The following is a 20,100-nucleotide window of genomic DNA, read 5'->3' as shown; positions in this document are numbered from 1 at the left end:
AGGAAGGAAAAAAAGTTCAATTGTTGCCTATTACATCCCATCCACTTCCAGTCACCTTTGGAATGAGATATTTAAAATGTAGCTACTGTGGGAACGGCCAAATTGTAATGGCTAGACAACTGGGTCTACAGCTCTTATGAGATGTTCTTTGCTTTAATGGCAAAGAGGAGACCTACTCAATATTAGGCAGGTGATCATAATGTTATGGCTGATCAGTGTATGCAGAAAGGACAGAGTAAGTTCAAGTCTTTCCCTGCTCAAGTAGATTTGTCTTCATAACTATGCTGGACAGACACGTGATTTTGTCAGTACATAAACTAATTAATAATAAGTTTTTTAACATAACTTGCAATAAAAAAATTGGGGGATATTTCTGTTCATAATCAGATAGCTCGTCCTTTATTATTTACTGATTCATGGGTATATTTGTAAGGTCTACTTGAAATTCATTAACTTCGTGCTTCAACTTTTACTGCTTTATGAAAAAAAGAAGAAATGGCAAGGCTTCTTCCTGCACAACTTTCTGTATCTTCATAAAATAAATTGTTTTTCTCCACCCAGGTACCAAAATAACTCAATGAACAGCCATTTTTGGTGTCTTCAGTATGTTAGCTATCCATATCAGAGCTGGTTTAACACTGGTAAAAGCATACTATTAATAACAATTCAGACAAGGTTGTGCCAGTACTGGCAGAGTGGATGAGAAAGTGGATTAAGATCTGATGGCCTTGGTCGGTCAATGTTGGATAAATAGACAAAATTATATTGTTGGCACCAAATGATGACCAATGTCAGTCTTTGTTTCCCCAGTGTCAGTTTACTATTTAGGTGGAAGGCTATCATCTACCGGAAATGGTTTCTTAGTCAGTGAAGATTAGATACAACATTTTAATACAAGGGTATATCTTTGTTATTAGGCAATGTGCCAATTTATGCAAAAATCATTTACTGATTGCAAACAAAAAATGTAAAACAATAACGTCAACAATGAGATGTTGGAGACATACATTAAGACTGCAACTAGGTTGTAGTTTTCCATGGTTTATACAACAAATAAGATGAATAATGCAACCCAAAATATAAGTTATTGTATCACACAAACCAATCAGCTTTAATAAATGTCCCTAACATAGCAGAAATGAGTTGTGAAATACAAGGAGTACAAAACTGCCCTGCCGGTGCTGTGTCCAAAGAAAACAACATTTTCTTAGATGGGTTTAAAAAAAACTTGAACAGGACCAGAGAGAAACAGGTTTTCCACTATATTTGAGACTTCACTTCCTCCTGAACCTGAAAGGAAACACAAAAACAATGTTAACCTGAAAAACAAACCTGCATATTTTATTTTAATAGAGACTTTTTAACATGTAATATCATTGTAATAATGATTTATAACATACTTGGCTTTGGAGTTAAAGCGTCCACCTTTTTTATGGGAAAGGCCTAATCTTTTTCTATCCTCAAATGAAGGCCTATAGACATAAAGAAACAGGTTAAATGAGAATTGACTAATGTAAGACATAGTGAAAGTATTGTAAGAACATTAGGTTTAATCTTCCGTTCATGCATAACACAGAAAAAAATATATATATAGTTTCAAGCAACAATGAGAGACATAATTTTAGAGAAGGGGGATTTTTATGTTTAGACATCCAAACAGCCCCAAATGCAAAAAGCATTTCTGCACCTTCAATGTTCTTTGATTACATAGGCCCGGTTTGGTGATGATCGTATGAATTCCCCAGGAAGAGTATCAAATTCCTTCGCGTGCATTTTGCAAACGACATAAAATAACTGACTTCCTGTTGAGTTAAGCCCATGATATGCAAAATGAGCTCTAAATGTATACTGGGTTTCCCATGCATACATGCAACTGTGTATGAGCTATGCAGCAAAATCTTGTGTGACCCACGCCCAGAGCCCAGACTCTCAGGCATCCTATGGGCAGCAGATTTCAACCTGTCTGCTAAATTTCATGAGTTTTTAAGCATGCTAAGACCCCCAAAATGTCCTAGATTGTGAAAAGAAAATCCTTAGGAAAACAATAGGGCCTTTCACACACTATGATATAATAGGGCTGATGTCATATTGCTTGGCCCCTTAATGCCAAAAAAAATAAATAAATACAATACTAAGGTATCTTAAGGCAGTAAATCAATCATCGCTGTCCGCAGAGAACATACCCAGATCTGTATTGCTTCAGGACTTTTTTGCTGACATTGGTGAGCTCCTTGTCAAATACAGACTTCTTTGTAGGTTTTCCACCTTTTTGCTTTGAGGCTGACAAAGAGGAGACACAAATAAAACAATATGACACTATCCTGAAGTAATTTCCCAAGGTTATATAATTCTAGGCTTAAGTCCATTAATTCTAAAAGCCTTTTGACTGAAATAACCATGAAAGTCATACTAACCTATGTTTTTGGGTTCATCTTCTGGCACAACTCTGGCACGCTTTGGCTTTCGGTCACGTTTTGCAGACCGTTCTGCATACATCTGAGACTTAAGGATTTCAAACTGAGCTCTTTCTTCAGGCTGTCGTGCACATACATAGGGAAACCCAACAAAACCAATCAGAAATGAATGTGAAACTGATTTTCTGAGCAGCTAGCTTACAGAATTGTGGATGGAGCCACAATTCAGAGTCTCTAGGTATATACACTTATTATGAGCTTGGGATTGTTTCCAACATGATTTTATAGCTCTTACAAAGTGGACTACATTGCTTAAATAAATAAATAAATAAATAAATAAATGTGCTGTAGCTCAAAATAATTTCTGTGGCATGGTCTATCTGAGACAATGTTATTGTAAACTTGAGATTGTATCATGATCTTATAGCTCTTTGGTATATAGCTCCTGCATGTTTGTTTAAATATGTTCCCTGACAATATCTGGGATATTCCAGGAAATGTGTAATTAAATTAAGAGCACATACTGTAACACTGAATAAGTGAAAACTATACTGTTTTTCATTTTTGTTCCACTTCAATTTTAAGTTCTATATTTTTCATAAGTTCATGATGTAATCCAAATCCAATAAACCCAAATACATTTTTGTTTCATGTTTCAATACACATTAAGTACATAATACCCAAGTTTAACAATGCAAGGCGCAGTAAATTTACATGTATGAATTGCATTATGTATACTAAAAGAAAACAGTGATGGTGCAGTAGTTTATAGAGGACCCATACCGACAGCACTTTCTTCTTGCCATCTTTTAAGAATTGAGCACGCTTCTTCTTCCCCCTCAGAGCCAAGTCAAAGTCCTGAAGTGCTTTGTTCACTGTATAAGAACACATTCTATGTTAGTCATTAATATGTGAAAATTTTTGGAAAAACACCACAGCAGGTGGCCATCACATTAAAAAGGAAAGGGAAAATAAATAAATAAATCACTAACTTCGCTCCTTCTTCCTTTCGTCATGGGTTTGGAACCATGACCTTGCTGGCTGATTCTCTTCAGGTTTCTGTGTTAGTTTCTTCTGAGCTGCATTAATCTAAAAACAACAAAGCACAATATAATGAGATAAAACCCCAGACAAAACACAAAAGGTTCACATAAACAATCAGGATCTTTTTTTTTTAAGACAGCACATTACCTGTGCTTCTGAGTGCACCATCGCTTTCTCTTCTTTCTCCAAACGCAAGACAGCATATACATCCTTCTCCAACTTCTCAATCAGATCTCTAAACTTTAGGATCACCTCTAATACAAAGACAAAACTATAAGTTAATGAAAACATACAAAGCATTACCATTGTGTAAATGATCTAAATGTTAACTATTTCAACAGATTAATTCAAGGAATTAATGTCTTTAGCTACTGGATTAATTTCATCACACACGTGTGCTCATTGCGTTCTAATTTACCTTGAGGAATAACACGAGCTTTTACAGGAGCTTGGGCTTTTTTCACAATCTCTTTCAGCATCTTTCTTTCGGTTTCCCCCACCAGTGACACAGAACGACCCACTTTTCCAGCTCGTGCTGTGCGACCCACTCTGTGCACGTAATGCTTCAGTGTGTTCGGCATGGTGAAGTTTATAACCTAATAAAAGTTGGTAAAAATATTCATCTCATTATAAGAGAAGACCTTAATAAACATAATGGTGGGTACAAAGAAATGAGCAAACATGGAAGGAAAAAATCACAATAATAATTTCTTAACTGGGCAAGTAAGTGAATTTGCAATCAATCGTAAAATAAATGTTAAAGAGCTTTCTGTTCTAGTGGGTATAATTACCCTTAGCTACTAATTTAGGTAATCTATCAATTCTGATATCTAGTTTAACAGCTAGATCACTAGTTGAAAGATTATTCTTTTTAATTACTAAAAAGATTACTATTACTATCTGTAGTAATAGTATTATTAATTATTAATCACTATCTGTAGGATGCAGATAAATGACATTTAAACATGCTAATATTTTGTGTTTAAAACATTTTTATCTATTGCCCAGTCTGTAGACAAAAGCTTCATAAAACAACCTGGCAAGCATCAGGAATCAGAGTTAGCATTCTTATACGGTTTATTCCTTAATTCACTTGTATTACACCCAGTACTAATATAAATCTATTATATTAACAAATGCTATTTTAAAACTTAAGCCACTAGTACTGTTGCCAGCTGTCCCAGTTTCCCCAGGACACATCATTTCCTGATTTATTATTTTATATGTTATCAAAAGGGGAAAAGAATAAACCTATAGGTGGCAGAAAGTCCTGTTAATCTCTTAAATTTCTCTGTCTTCACCTACTCCACTTTAGAACAACATCAGCTATTAGAATCCCAGATTAAGTAAAATGGAAAGCTAGTGCACTATGTAGGGTGTAGAATCCTTTGTTCCACACACCAAGTAGTTCCCTTATTTACGGGTTAGAGATTGATTATGGATTCGGCGATGTGTTAGAAGGTAGTTAGCTTTGTAGCTCACATTATCCATAATGTGGTGAGGGCGGGTCATAAAACTGTCAGCAGCTCAAGCGCACGTTATCTAGCAGTAATGAAAGATCGAAACACATTGCAGACAGTTCAAAGGCCATTTAGGATGACTTGGAAACACTTGCTGACATGGTGGTGTTTAAGATGGCATTACATTCGCAGATGTGGTTTCTTGCTGGTTTTGGCAGGCAGCTGCTTTCCCATCTCTACATTTGTCGGTATGCAGCACCAGACTGCAATGGCCTACTTTCACTTTCAATTCTCTGTAAGTTCAATATCTCTGCAAGATAGTCAGTCGGTTGTGTTGTTCTGTGATAACTGCTGTGTTTTTTTTTTTCAACCAAGCAATACATTTGCAACAGCATTAGAGCTGACATCTTTAAGAATACAGACCTTTTAAAACAAGTAAGATTTTGCCATTTTTGGCGATATTACGTAGCACAGACATTTTCTATCTTTTAGTAAATCACAGAATTTCCCAGTGTGCAAACAACCAACAATCCTAAACAGTAAGAAGAGATTTTCACCATTAACCAATATTTGGACTTTGCGTATCATTTTCAGGCAATGTGAATATTACTGCACATTTTGTCCAATAATAAAATCAAATTGCATTGTTTTCCAAGAGGTTGACAGTAATAAACCTTTGATGCTATATAAGCATGCACTTTATTTTACAGACTCCTTTCAGATAAGCAGCTCACGCTCCCAACCTTGCATATTCCTTTGCACAGTCACTGTGTTTGTGATGATCCGAACTAACAAGGTTGAAACACAGGCATGCAATATTAAGGCTTAATTTACCAACACATTTCATCGGCTTTTAAATGACTCATTTAAAGCTTCTTGTGCTAGTGATATGCTGATGATCCGTAGTGCCATCTGTCTCGCAGCTTAGCTCAGCACAGACTTGTCACTAGGGATGAAACACTGCCACCTCCAACACTCTCAACCTTTTAGAAACAGATTTACGCAAGCTTTTAATTCAGTACATTAAATCAGTTTGTCGCTCCTACAAGCCTTCATAGACTATGTTGCGGCAGTATCGAAATAAATCAATTAACTTCATTTACCCTGCAGAGGAGCTGAACAGAGTCAAGGCCTTGTCATATTATTATTATTTAAAACTAGTATAGATATACTTTACAAAGTGGACTACGTTGCTTAAAAAAAAATTGCAGACCGTTTAGCATACATCTGAGACTTAAGGATTTCAAACTGAGCTTTTTCTTCAGGCTGTCGTGCACATACATAGGGAAACCCAACAAAACCAATCAGAAATAAATGTGAAACTGATTTTCTGAGCAGCTAACTTCCAGAGGAAAACAGATGGAGCCACAATTTACAGTCTCTTGGTATATACAGTTATTATGAGCTTGGGATTGTTTCCAACATGATTTTATAGCTCTTACAAAGTGGACTACATTGCTTAAATAAATAAATAAATAAATAAATAAATAAATGTGCTGTAGCTCAAAATAATTTCTGTGGCATGGTCTATCTGAAGTAAAAAAAAAAAAAAACAGTAGTCACAAGAAAAACAGGCAAAGAGAGAAAAATGCATACTTTTTCCACAGTAAACCCCGGTGCACGGATCAGTGCACGTTTTTTAAGTATGTATGAGAGGTGTTCAATTCAAACCGGGAATTGAAATTTGAAAAATTAAATTTCTTGTGAATGAAGTCATAAACCTGACCGTATGGTGATGAGACTTTTAGCTAAAGGTAAACATTTGAATGAAGTAAATGTTTTAAAGAAGGATTTACAATCATGGCTGAGGTGACCTGAAGCCCACTGCAGTCTTTACCATGATCGTTCAGCAAGTGGATCGCCTGATAACGCTCCACTTGCTGATACGATAATCAACAGATAACTTATCGCCAACTCGTGGAAGAGACGCAACACCTCTTGCACATTACAGGAACTCAGCTGGCAGTTACTTGCTTGCCCTATATAGTCCTGACCTCGATCCAAGACATTTCCACATGTTTGAGCAATCAATTAAAGGAGTGCCTGGGAGGCCAGCGTTTTATTCTGGAAGCAGGCAGTCCGATCATGGCTCTGGCGTACTGAGAAAATGTTTGCATGGGATAACATAGAGAAATAAAGGTAGTTTTTACTCTTATAGATCCATGTTCTGTTACTCTGCACAATCAAAAGTCTTGGTCTGATTTAAACACCCCTCAGAAATATATTTGGAACAAATAATTATTACACAGAAAGTCACAAACTCAAAAAGTCACAGTTCATACCATGTTTCTTAAAATGTAACAAACCAAAAAGCATTTAAAATTTGTTCTCCAAGTGCATTTCAGAAGAAAAAACTATCCATTTCATTTGCATTCATTACACCTGTTATTGACTCTAACATGACGGTAAATGAGGTGAAACAAATACATCAGGAAAATGGGTTGAAGGATATGAATGTGTGTGTTATCACCAAACACAACCATCACTGACATGCTGCATGAATCTACTGTGCTGGGCTTATTACAGTTTACACCCATAGTGTTGTGTCATATTCCTCGAGTAACTTAAGTAATTCGATTACAAATAATCTTCTGTCTCGAAGCTTCTTTTAATTAATTTTAAAAGCATGCGTTATGTTTTTGCGCAATTATTTGTTTGGCGTGAAACAACGTGCTTCCAGATGCAAGCCGCCAGTAAACAACGACAAAGAAGAAGCGCTTATGTCACCCACGAAGCGGAAGGAGACACAAACAGTTAGGTGTATATTGATTTCAGGGAGCGTTCTGTTGCGGGCTGCAAAATGGAAGAAAGATATAAAAATATCAGCGAGCCAAAGAAGATAACTTTAAGTTTGGAAAGTTATGTTCGTGTTTTTGTATAATTATTTATTTTTAAGTTTGTCTAAGTTTTTTTGATACTTAAAGTCATTGAAATACCTTTTTTTTGTTTATGCATCTGAGAAAAGGCTTTAAAATAACAATGTATAGCACTGTTATGCACTTAACTCATCTCAGTTTCTTGTATTCCTTGTATTGTGAATAATGACAATGTTTGATAAAATGCTGTATGCAAATTTTTTTTAAAAACCTACTGTTTTGACTCCCTCAATATCCAGACCTCTGGCTGCTACATCTGTGGCCACCAGGATATCAATCTGCTCATCTTTAAATCGTCTAATTGAGAGAGACAGAAAAAAGATCATTTCGTTTTTGAGCACAAAATTGTACATTTAAGGTCGAAGTTTCTTTAATTTTTTTTTTTTAATGTATACATTATTCATATCAGTGCCCGCAGAAATAAAAAATGCAGGGTTTTTTTCCTTTCTCTGAAATTCATGTGCATACCTCAGACTTTCCAATCTTTGTGTCTGAGACAGGTTGCCATGGAGCTCTCCAACCTTTAACCCCATGAGCCCGAGAAGGATGTGCATGCGGTGGGCCTGCTTCTTGGTCTGGGTGAACAACATCACATGGTCCTGAAACGTTCGCGTGAGGAGCGCTGCTCACAGAGTCAAATAATATAGAAATAGTTTAATGTACATAAACAACGATGTGATAGAGACTGTTAGAAGTGTGAAGAGGAGAAGACAGGAATGAGTTAAAATGTCCCTTACCTGCTACTATAGCCTCTCTGTCTCCTTCTCGGGCTGGTCGAATTCTTACAAATTCTTGTCTGAGGTATGGAGCCACATCGGTGTTACTGTTCACAAAGATTCGCACTGGCTGCTTTAGTGACACTGAGGCCAGGTCCTTTACCTGCATTTAGACAAAACTCACATTTAAGACTGTTTTTTTGTTGCATCATTTGCATATGCATTTAAAATTCTATTTTTACTCATTTAACTGACTTTTTTTTTCTAAAGAATACAGAACACCATATCAAGTGGAAGATTAAATACTGCAGAACCTTAGATTTTGAGTAACTTGGTCTGAGAGTGTTTTGCAAGACGAGCAAAATTATTTTAACTTAATAAATGAGCGAGGGCTTGTTATACTATCATGTCGTGTACTAAGAAACATTCATACATATTGGCCTAAGGTTGTGCAAAAATGTGGTTTTGTAAACTCTCGTATAAGGATTTCACAAACTGCTCATGCGTTCGTAATATAGTAAAAAAAATTATGTTACAACACAATGTGAGATATATAAGCTATTTTCCTGATTTCATCCCGTCTCTTCCCGGCATTCCATAAGCGCAGCGCGGTTACCCAGCTGTGTGTGATAACAGCCCGTTTAAAACGGATAATAAGATGACTGAGGAAACATGATCAGGTCTAATGAAAAGCAAGAGCTTCTACATGGAGGTTTGGATAAAATCAAAGCTGTAAACCTATTTTTACAAGAATAAATTAAATGTAAGACATGAAAAAGGTTGTGAAAGTAAGGAAGTTGGCAGAAGTGGCTTTTATTGCACTTAATAAAGACCACTGGACATCAGTTACTTACCGTAACTACCTTTGTGTAACAGCACTAATCGATGACAAACAGCAACTGTACTCATTTACTTGTGTTAAAAAGACAGGAAAGACATTTTGCCGAATCATGCGCTAGCGATGCGTTAAATGTTTAACATTTTGTTTATCATTTATTAAATGATAATGCTTGAGAAGTTGAGATAAAACTGCATAATGTCAGTCATGCATTTATTTATTTTAACATTGGACATTTATTATTTAAGTAAATCTGAGGAGTTTAAAATTGTGATTAATTGTAATCTAGATTAAATGTTTAACACTAGTTTAAACCTAATCCACTTCACAAACTATGTTTTCATGGACAATATTTTTCAATCCAACTGAAATCATTCTAAGTAAATATTCCAACATGAACGCTGATCTGATAAGATGGGTCTGTTTACTTGCTCAAATCTTTTAATCAGGGGGAATAAAAAAAAAAAGACATGCTGGCTATGAACTATTTGGCTATTTTCTGTGGTTTTGCATTCCTGTAGTTTTTGTTTTCTAGCTATCCATACACTATCATACTGATGCATAGCTACGTTTTGCCAGGTTCATTCGTCTGCGCACCATCTTGGAACGACAATGTGCTTCATTTTATATGAAATCCTATAAGGGGGTTTCAAAAATCCCTGTATCTTAAACATGTAAGGGGACAGTTGTGGAAAAATGTGTAAAAGTGTATGCTTTGGGACATAAACAATAAGGCTACCTCTTCACTCATGGTGGCAGAGAACAGCATAGTCTGTCTTTGATAGGAGCACATGCGGATAATCTCCTTCATCTGCTCCTCGAAATATTCATCTAGCATCCTGTACAAAAACAGATATTATCCAATAACAAATAAACAATCATGCAACTGCAAGCTTTCAGAAAACTGGTCAAACAAACAAAACAGACTTGACTACCGAATGTCAAACATTAACATTAAGCAAACGGGTTTCATGAAAAAGAGTATGTTTTTTCATTTCTATCATTAAAAGGCAAGTAAATTTTTGTTCTGAAGTCTCACCTGTCAGCCTCGTCCAGAATAAGCACCTCGATTTGACTGAGTTCAAAAGATGGGGTGTTGTGTAAGTGATCTATCAAGCGTCCTGGTGTGGCAATCAGCACGTCAGGCCCCAACCTCAGCGCTGCCTCTTGAGACTTCAGATCCAAGCCACCTGAGCAAAGACAAAGCAAGCATGAACGTAGGTTGCACATCCTAACACTTAACCTAACACCAAAATAAAACACAGTTCAATATTATAACAATAATGACATAATGGGGCAGCGGTGGCTCAAACAGTTAAGGTTACTGATCAGAAGGTCAGGGGTTCAAGCCGCAGTACGGCCAAGCTGCCACTGTTAAGCCCTTAAACAAGGCCCTTAACCCCATCTGCTCCAAAGGGTGCTAAGTCCTAGCTGATCCTGCGCTCTGACCACAACTTCCTAACTGGGATATAAAATAATAATAACTCACTGTGATGTACAGTACATGTGACAAGTAAGCGAGGTTAAGGGGGTCAGGGGTAGATTAGTGGGTTAAAGCATTGAACTATGGTTTAGAAGGTCCCAGGTTCAAACCCCACAACCATTAATTTGCCACTGTTGGGCCCTTGAGCAAGGCCCTTAACCCTCAATTGCACAGATGTATAATGAGATAAAAATGTAAGGTGCTCTGGATGAGGGGATCTGCCAAATTGCATAAATGTAAATTGTAAAGTGAATCTTAATTCTTCTCAATAAAACAGTTAAAAGAGTTGTGTGCATTTTACACATAACCGCTTATAGACATCGAATACTAATACTGACATTTAAGAAATGAAAATCAATTCCAGTGGTTTCTCCCAGATTTCTAAAACCAAATGAGTTTGAAGCTGTTCGATTCCTGGGTGATGCTGTAACCTCACGCAGCCTGCGCAGTCTCATGCTTTGGTTAGCCTAGACACCTACATACGTGCATATGGATCCCAGGGAAGGACATGTCAGTATAGCTTATGATCTTCTCATAAAGTTTTTGATTAGGTACTCTGTATTAGCAAATAAAGGTGGGTAATATAACACAAAGATCATATCACAATACACACTCTGTGGCCAAACAAAAAGAGGTAATGTTTATACTTGAATACACAAATATTTAGGAGCCATCGATTGGACAATTACTGCAGTAATTAATATGGTTCAGCTGGCAACAATTCTAATAACCCTAACTCATTAGCTTCTCATTTATTAAATGTCGCAAGATGTATCATCTGGTCGTGGAAAAGAGGATACTGTGTTCCACAGGGTCCAATTATTTTTTCTGCATCAAGCAAACATTACTGGAATTTAAAAAATATCCAATGCAATATCAAAACCTGGTAGGATAGTGCGAAGGTGGGAGGACAATAACCTGGAACTCAGCACCAAGAAGACAATGGAGGCCATTGTGGGTGTCAAACGAGCTGGCACTCACACTCACATACATATCAAATGAGCTTTTGTTGAGCATGTAGCCAACTTTAAGTTCCCCGGAGTCCACAACTCTGAGGACCTCATCTGGGCCATAAACTTCTCTCTTCTGCTTAAAAGGAACAACAGAGCCTGTATTTTCTGAGGAGAATTAAAATGTCCACCCTGTCCTTCAGGATACTGGAGAAATTTTACCGCTGTACCATTAAGAGTATATTCACAAACTGCATCTCAGTGTGGGATGGCGACTGTAAAGCCCTTTCTAGGATGGAGAAAAACGCCCAACAAATCATTGGTATTCAGCTACTCACCATGAAGGACATTTAAGGAAAAAACGCAGACTGCAAAGGGCAACATGTGTTATCAAAAATACCTCTCACCCCAATCATGGACTATTCACCCTTCTCCCATGGGCCAGCCGCTACAAGTGCCTCGGCACCTGAACAAAGAGACTGACAAAAATACCTTTTTCTCCCCTGCGGCTTTTACTGTACTGAACAGCTGATCATGTCACTACACTACTGTCTCTTTCCCTTTGTATTAGACTACTTCATCTACCCCACATCTTTGCCACACCACCATGCATAATTTACAATGCTATCATTACGCTACTGTATACTGTACCCATATTTATTTCGTATATACTGTACTATACAAACATCTGTATACTGTATGTACAGATGTATATCCTGTTTAGCATGTTACCTTCTTGATGCCTTCACCACTGCACATATCACTGTTTGTATATACAGTATGTACTATACTATATACTGCCAAACCTTCTGTACATAAGACACTCAAACCACTGTACATTTGAACTCTACTGTTACTGCATTTGTTATATTGTAAATAGCCCACTTATGCATCTCTGATGAGATTCCAACTGCATTTTATTAGCTTTGTACATGTTTTTTGGGAAATAAGTGGGGAATAAGGCTGAATCTAATCTACCCTATACCATGGTGATTGGCCTGTCAGGGTAAGAAGGGAAGCACAAGAAGCGATGTACCCATTATGCATAGGTCTCACTGCACAAGCCTCTGGAGGTGGTGTTATGATCTGGGGTTGTTTCAGTTGGTCAGGTCTAGACAGTGTGGCAATAAAATGAAGTCAGCTGACGACTTGAATTTACTGAATAACCAGGTTATCACATTTATTTTCCTTGTTGGTGGCACTGGCGTATTCCAAGACAACAATGCCAAGATTCATTTCGTTTAAATTGTGCAGATGTGTTCTGGGAGCATGAGGAATTATTTTCATACCCAAGTTGAGTCCTGATATTTGATGGAAAGTTTTTATTGTCCCTTCCTCTGTGTGTGTGTGTGTGTGTGTGTGTGTGTGTGTGTGTGTGTGTGTGAGAAAGAAGTTCAGTTTTAGGATCGACCTTGGGGGAGTATGTGTGTGTGTGTGTGTGCATGCAAGACAGGAAGGTTTTTGAAAATTATCTGCCTGGGAAGCAAAAGGTAGTTATGACAAATAATGCATCTGTAAAAAAAGAGATGAGGCTCTTTGGCCCTAACTGTTTGGGTGACCTGTTGCAACATTTTGCTTTAAATAAAACCTTTGCGCTTACTCATAGGAGTACTCTGATGACGGATTTTCTTAATAAATAGCATTTTCACCACATCCCATTAAAAGTTTTTGGGATGTGAGCGCAGAGGTTCGACTTTCAAGTCAATACAATAATCTCGGCCAAAAAGTAATGCAACTATGGACTGAAATAAATCTTGTCACATTGCATAAGATTTCTGGAACAACGCCACAGTGAATCCCCACTGAATTTAAAGCTAATGGTGTTCCAACTAAATATCTGATTTTTTTCTTTGGCCCGGCATTGTAGGTTTGCACATAATTGCCACTATAACAGTAGAAATTTAGAAACAAAATGTTAACATTGAGTCTTTTTTTCTCTTGATGTGATTAATTGTGATTTATGTAATGGGTTTGTGCATGGCTTAATTATGCTTAAATAATTGAATACATAATTAACTGATGCACTGAATTCTACTCCTGGCACAGACAAGAAAATCAGCATGATTACACAACACCTTCAGTGCTGAAATAGTCCTGCATTAAATAAAAGCAGAAAGTATTATTTAAAATGGAATCGCGTGTTTAACACTTACCAACAGCCAGACAGGTGGTGATGCTGGTGAACTGCGCCAGCTGACGTGCCACAGTGTGCACCTGGATGCCCAGCTCTCTGGTGGGCACGAGCACAAGCACACGCGTTACCTGCGTTACTCTCGGCTTATAAAGGAGACGCTCCAGTACAGGCAACATGAATGCTGCAGTTTTTCCTGAGAGAGAGAGAGAGAGAGAGAGAGATTAAAGTAAGTAAATAAGGTGTTGGACCTCACAAGCCACCAGAAGAGCTTTACTTCAGCTCGGCATTAATTCAACAAGTCTCTCTTGCTATGGTGATTTAAAGTGATCCCATTTTAGTGCTTTAACAACAGCTTGCTTCTCCAAAATCAAAACACTAAACCATATGTTCTTAACACAAGTGCAACCCTCTCATTACACATGGTGTGCATGTAGAGTGTAGTTGCAGTTGCAGACCCTTAAACTCAGTGATTCACTTAATGCGGGGGGAAAGAAACATATGCTCTACTTCCTCTTTGTTGCATAACAAATGCAGTGTTTATGGGTTTTTATTCTCAAATGAAATCTTAAAGAAAATGATCAATCAGAAACTCAAAAATCTATTTTAATTACCTGTGGAGGTGATCTCTTAAAATAGGGCCACTGTCCAAAAAAAAAGGTTAAGAACCCAGTAATTAAGTCTTAACTTTAATCTAAGATCTAAACTCGAGTAAGCACATAACATTCTTATACAAGGATTTGGTGTTTCTACCTGTTCCAGTAGCAGCACAAGCGCAAATATCCTTCCCCAGTAAACCCACTGGAACACATGCCTTCTGGATAGGTGTGGGCTGCTTAAAGCCCATGGTGGTGATGGCCTGTGCAGACAGCAGAACATCATTTATATACCATACAGACAGATATAAAAACCTACTAAATGTTACAATGTACTGTACTTTCAAGCAATCTACTTTAAAGTATAAATCTGATTTCCAATCGTCTTTATAATAATGAAATCGAACACTAGGTGTGCATTGATGGACAGAAGGGAGTCATGGCATCTGACCTTCAGCAGAGGTCTCGACAGATTCATATCCTGGAATGTAAGGTTTTCGTCGTACTGAGAGGCGTCTTCAAAGAAGGCTTCAGGCTGCGGGTGAAAAAAGAAAAGACACACTCACTTGGAGATGATTAATCTATATCTTAACAGCATGTATAACGAGCAGGATAAACTATAGAGTCAAATGCATCATTAAGTTAAAGACCTACCTCTTCTGCTCCCTTTCTTTTTCCTTTCTTGCCTTTTTCCCTTAAAGTATCTATAATGAGAGGGAGGAATAATGATCGAGGATTTTACATGTCCAACTTGGAAAGTCGAAGGAAATGTGCATATTTATTATACACAAAAAAGGGTATGTTTGTAAGCCCTTGTCCACACATACACAGGAGTTTTTTTAATGGGAATTTTCTATGCATTTTTACATTTCATGTACATACTTTTTCAAACACTGTTTTAGATCACTTAAAATGGACTTTTTGAAAAACTCCTTCCAGAATAATGTTTACAAATCTCATGTGTTTGGCAGGGATTTATTAATTTTCCCCCCAGGCTCTGTATTGGCCAACATGATTTTTCAGTTAGTTATATCTCTTTCCTGTCGGATGAGCATGCTTGGACAGCTTTTTGCATTTTCCTATGGATGAAGATTTTTTCATTTGGATGGTTTTTGAAAGCACCTGTGTACATGTGGACTGGGCCTAATTGTATGACTCTCTTCTAGCTGTAATGTAACCTGCAATCACCAACCACACCTGCTACTGCTCTCCGGATTGTATCCAAACATAAGAAATATAATATAAACCAAACAGGTATAAAACCATTAACATTAAAATCACCTATATTTTAGGTTTCCCTTAAGCAGCTCTGGCCCCGTGGGGCATGACTTTACAAGTCCTCTGAGGGTGTGCTGTGGCGTTTAGTACCATGGCATTAGCAGCAGATCCTGCTACAGTGCCACATTATGATGCAGGTCTTTAGCACTTACCTGCTTTTTTAAGGACTTCTTCATCCCCTGAATTAAACTCATCTTCTTCATCATCGTCATCATTCCCACCATTGTCATCTTTAAGGGTCTGATCCTCACTGTCTATACTTTTGTTGTCATCATCATCCTCATTGTCATTGTCATCATCATCATCATCTTCGTCTTCAGCGTCATCTTCACCTTCCTCCTCTTCTTTGGGAACTAATGTATCGATTTTGTTATCCCCTTTCTGAGCTTTCTCCTGAACAGCAACACAACAGAAATTAAGTCACGGAACAATTGCACCGATTGAATGCAGCACAGTCTGAGTTGCAGTCTTACCTCCATTTTGCGCTTCTTACGCACTTTCTCAATCTTCTCATCCAACGTGGTAGGTGCTTTCTAGAAAACAGAAAACAAGTCACAAGACATGACATTAAGCACATCTGATAATGTTGCCAGAGCTTGCAATATGAGAATATGGTTTACTCACTCTCTTTTTAAGTTGGCTCATAACATCTGCCATGGCCCAGTCCTCGCTATACAGTCCATCTCGCTCTCCAAACTCAAAGTTGGCGTTGAAGTCACCATTGCTTTTTCCTTTCAGTGCTTTCTTCTCCTTAACCAACACGATAGGCTGCTCCTGTCCATTTAAATAAGAGGGGGGAAAAACCCTTGAAAGACTTACATACTGACACACAAGACAGTGATCTTCAAAAACATCCATTATAATAAAGTTCTGAGGTAGTTTTTACAGTTACAACTTCCTTCATTTACACGGTTAATGTCTGATGTTTGCGGTCTGCACTAATCTAATCTCATTAATGTGATATTGAAGATCACTAATATTGTGAGGGAGAAAGAAATGACTTTTTTGTTTTTTTTCAGACCAAACAGTAAAATCTGACTGTGACTGCTCATATCTGAGAGTGTTGTTTTTGTCTAATATCAAACCCTATTATAACATAGGGGCGTAGTTTTTAAGCACTGTTGGCTTGCACCTCCAGGGTGAACAGTTCAATTACCACCTCAGCTCTGTGTGCGTGGAGTTTGCATGTTCTCCCCCTTCTTGGTGGGTTTCCACCAGATATGCCAGTTTCCTCCAAAGACATGCAGGTTAGGTTTACTACTATTCCAAAACTGTCTGTGGTGTGTGCTCTGAAATGGATTGGCTCTAGCCCTCATACGACCCTATATACAGGATTGTGGGGGGCTTGGAGCCAATCCTTCTCAGGGCATGCACAGCGCCATAGTGGTAAGCACTGTGGCCTCGCACTCCCAGGGTCGCACGAGTCTCAGGTGTGTGTGCTTGGTGGGCTTCCACTGGGTACTCCGGTTTCCTCCCACAGTCCAAAGACATGCAGATTAGTTAAACTGGCGTTCCCAAATTGACCATTTCATGTATGTGTGTGTGTGTGTGTGTGTGTGTGTGTGTGTGTTCGCCCTTTTATTTAAAAGATGTCCAGGGCGTACCCTACTTCGTATTCTTCGTATTCATATTCTGGGATAGGCTCCAGGCTCCATTGCACAGAATAAGTAATATAGAAGATGAATGAATGAGTAAATGAATGTAACAGCATCAGCATATGGCATTTATTGGGGTATGGTGATCCTACAGTATGATCATGGGGAGGAATCCCAGTCACGCAGGATAGCTGACAATGAGACTGACCCCCTGTTCACCATAACTAGTGTCCACAATAGTACAAGTATAGCAGAGTTGTTTTCTTAAGCATCGAGAACCAAATCAGAAATTGCCTAGCATTAACATACAGCTATCTCCTCTAATGCCGCACTTGGATTCAAAAGTAAAAAATAAATCCAAGTGTTCATCCACCTTGTAGACCACATATGCCTAATCAAACAATGTGACATCAGAAAAATCTTTAAGAAAACTTTATAAAATCATTAGAAGAAAATAAGTTGGGATTAAAGTAATGACACTACTATAATATAATACATCAAAGCAATTCTGGACTTCTGTACTTACCCGGTTCAATCAGTTTTCCATAATTCCATCTAATAAGTTTATTCTCTAATATGTCAATTGTCACTTTATCCCGGACTTAATAATAGATTTAATATTCACACTAATAATTTTTATTCATATTCTATTGTGCCAATTGTTTTGTTCTATGTTGAGCCATGTTTTCATGCGATTTCAAATGTATTAAACAGAGTTTCCATGCCAGTTCAGGTCTCTCTCTGTATTTTTCACAATCACTGCACAGGTCTAAAGAAACAAAGTACTTTCTTTTCCACACAAGAAGTTAACCTGGATTTTGTTATTGGACAGTCGTACATTAGCATCATAGTAAAAGTGGAAATTAGTATTTTATTCATTTAATGACTTAATTCCAGTGAAAGCAAAACCTAAGAATTTCCCCACAGCTACAGCTTAAGCATTACTCTGAGGAGACGGTACAGTGACAGAAGTCACACCAGGGCATCTTTAACCGACTGACTAAAAGTTTGCCTTGATGTTTAAACTCTCAATGTTTAGCAAAGCGTGTAGAGTTTGGTACAAATTGTAACAAAGACAAATTAACTTCTGAAATAGGAATTTTTTGGTGAACACAACTCCAACATGTGTGTGTGTGTGTGTGTGTGTGTGTGTGTGTGTGTTTGAGTGAAAATAAGACATGGGGTTATTGTAAAAAAGTGAATTGAGAATTTGCCAGCTTGTTTTTTTTAAGAAGTTGGTGAGAGTTGATATACAACCCGTTTTCTTTTCATTTCTTGTAATTTTCAACTTGTCGAGGAAAGATGACGTCAAAACAGCGACTAACATTAAGAAATGTAGCATTGTTTTCGCACCGCTACTCGCGTCTGCCTTCAGTGCTTTCAGCGCATCAGATTTTAAACCTACCGCCACTCAGTGTTGAGTCTAACGTATCTACGCAGTTACACGTGAGAGAGCCTACGTATCTATAAGACCTGTGCATGAAGCTAGCTGGCTAACTCATAGCGCAACACAGAACTGTAATTAAAAAAAGTCTAACTCTTTGTGGCGTTTACCCACCTCATCATCAGAGCCCGACTCCTCGTCTGCTGGTACATCAGTGCCGTCACCAATGGTTCCGATCAGATCAAAATCCGATAACATGGTTCTACTCAACACTGCAGATCTCACTGCCTAGCGATATATTTTTAAAACAAGCACATTAACCACACAGCGACACACCTTGTAACCAGAAAATATTAAAGTCTATGATCTTTCCTCTTTTGTGCTATTTCTATAAAAATGTTTAACATACAATTTATTTAAAATTACCACTAAACGATAACCGAGGACTCAACAGTAAGCGTCCATGAAGACCCCACGTGTTGTAAAAGTCCAAGGAGCTACATCACTTCCTCTACTGCGTCTGCCTGGAGGTGTTTTTTTTTTTTTTTTGTAACGACGGTGACATCTAACGGCGAGAATTGAGAACGACAGCATTACAGAATAAAAAAAAAAAGGTGATAGGCACCTTATGGGTAAACAGATATTCCTCGTTTGACTGAATCACGTAGAAACTTTGAAAAATAGACAGCTTAGTTTATTGGCAATAATATATTTAATCATATTTATGTCTCTCATATGCTGTGAAAGTTCAACAGAATTAAGTGTTTAGCTCCTGAGTTGAAGAAATGAATCTGGAGTGACCCGATTGCCTTCAGTTTCCGATTTCCTCCAGAGCATCTTTAAAAATAAAAAACTTTGGTAAGACTGGCACTTAGTCAACATGTCCGTGAATATATAATGTGGTTGGCCAGCCTCTTTATTCTTTAAGCAATTTCCCTCTGGGATTAATAAAGTTATTTGAATCTTGAATCTTATTCTATCTATCAGTACACAGTCACAAACCCAACTGCATATCGTACAGTAGTGTTTTCCCTGATCCAACACAGGAATAGCTGGTAAAATGCAAGTCCATGACAAGGATTATAACCAGTTAAATCCATCAAACTGGACAGGATCAACACTGACCAGATGTTATTTAAGCAGTGGGTTTTTTTTTGTTAGCAAGAACCATAACCATGCTTAATGAAAACATCCACCCTGATCATAGCTCGTATTGGAGAATATATTGCAGTCCAATGGAGCTCACATGCAGACGTGAAAAAATTCCAGTTGCTAACAAATGCTGAACATAAGCCTTATTACAATGTATAATGTAGTTGATGTAAAGTCATTTTA

The 20,100-nt window shown here is 37.7% G+C and overlaps 1 protein-coding gene across 3 annotated transcripts; it reads right to left on the bottom strand.

Annotated features, from left to right (window-relative positions):
* Positions 1–396: 396 nt before the first annotated feature.
* Positions 397–19,260, bottom strand: ddx27 (DEAD (Asp-Glu-Ala-Asp) box polypeptide 27). 3 transcript variants are annotated; one of them, XM_053499616.1, is made up of 22 exons: positions 19,192–19,260; positions 18,940–19,053; positions 16,411–16,560; positions 16,260–16,319; positions 15,939–16,179; positions 15,163–15,212; positions 14,960–15,043; positions 14,666–14,771; positions 13,935–14,108; positions 10,388–10,538; positions 10,088–10,187; positions 8,532–8,673; positions 8,263–8,416; positions 8,010–8,091; positions 3,877–4,054; positions 3,606–3,712; positions 3,407–3,503; positions 3,198–3,289; positions 2,415–2,535; positions 2,184–2,280; positions 1,401–1,472; positions 397–1,290 (listed from the first exon to the last, which is right to left on the bottom strand). In XM_053499616.1, exons 2-22 carry the CDS (start codon positions 19,021–19,023, stop codon positions 1,275–1,277), a joined length of 2,358 nt encoding a protein of 785 aa, XP_053355591.1. In that variant the 5' UTR covers positions 19,024–19,053; positions 19,192–19,260; the 3' UTR covers positions 397–1,274. The 3 variants fall into 3 exon arrangements, with proteins under 3 accessions (XP_053355591.1, XP_053355590.1, XP_053355588.1); XM_053499615.1 differs by having other exon boundaries at positions 19,175–19,247; XM_053499613.1 differs by having other exon boundaries at positions 18,940–19,241.
* Positions 19,261–20,100: the final 840 nt, after the last annotated feature.

This window comes from Clarias gariepinus, chromosome 6 (assembly GCF_024256425.1).
Source record: "Clarias gariepinus isolate MV-2021 ecotype Netherlands chromosome 6, CGAR_prim_01v2, whole genome shotgun sequence".
NCBI lineage: Eukaryota > Metazoa > Chordata > Actinopteri > Siluriformes > Clariidae > Clarias > Clarias gariepinus.
This window is presented reverse-complemented; position numbering and strand designations above follow the sequence as displayed.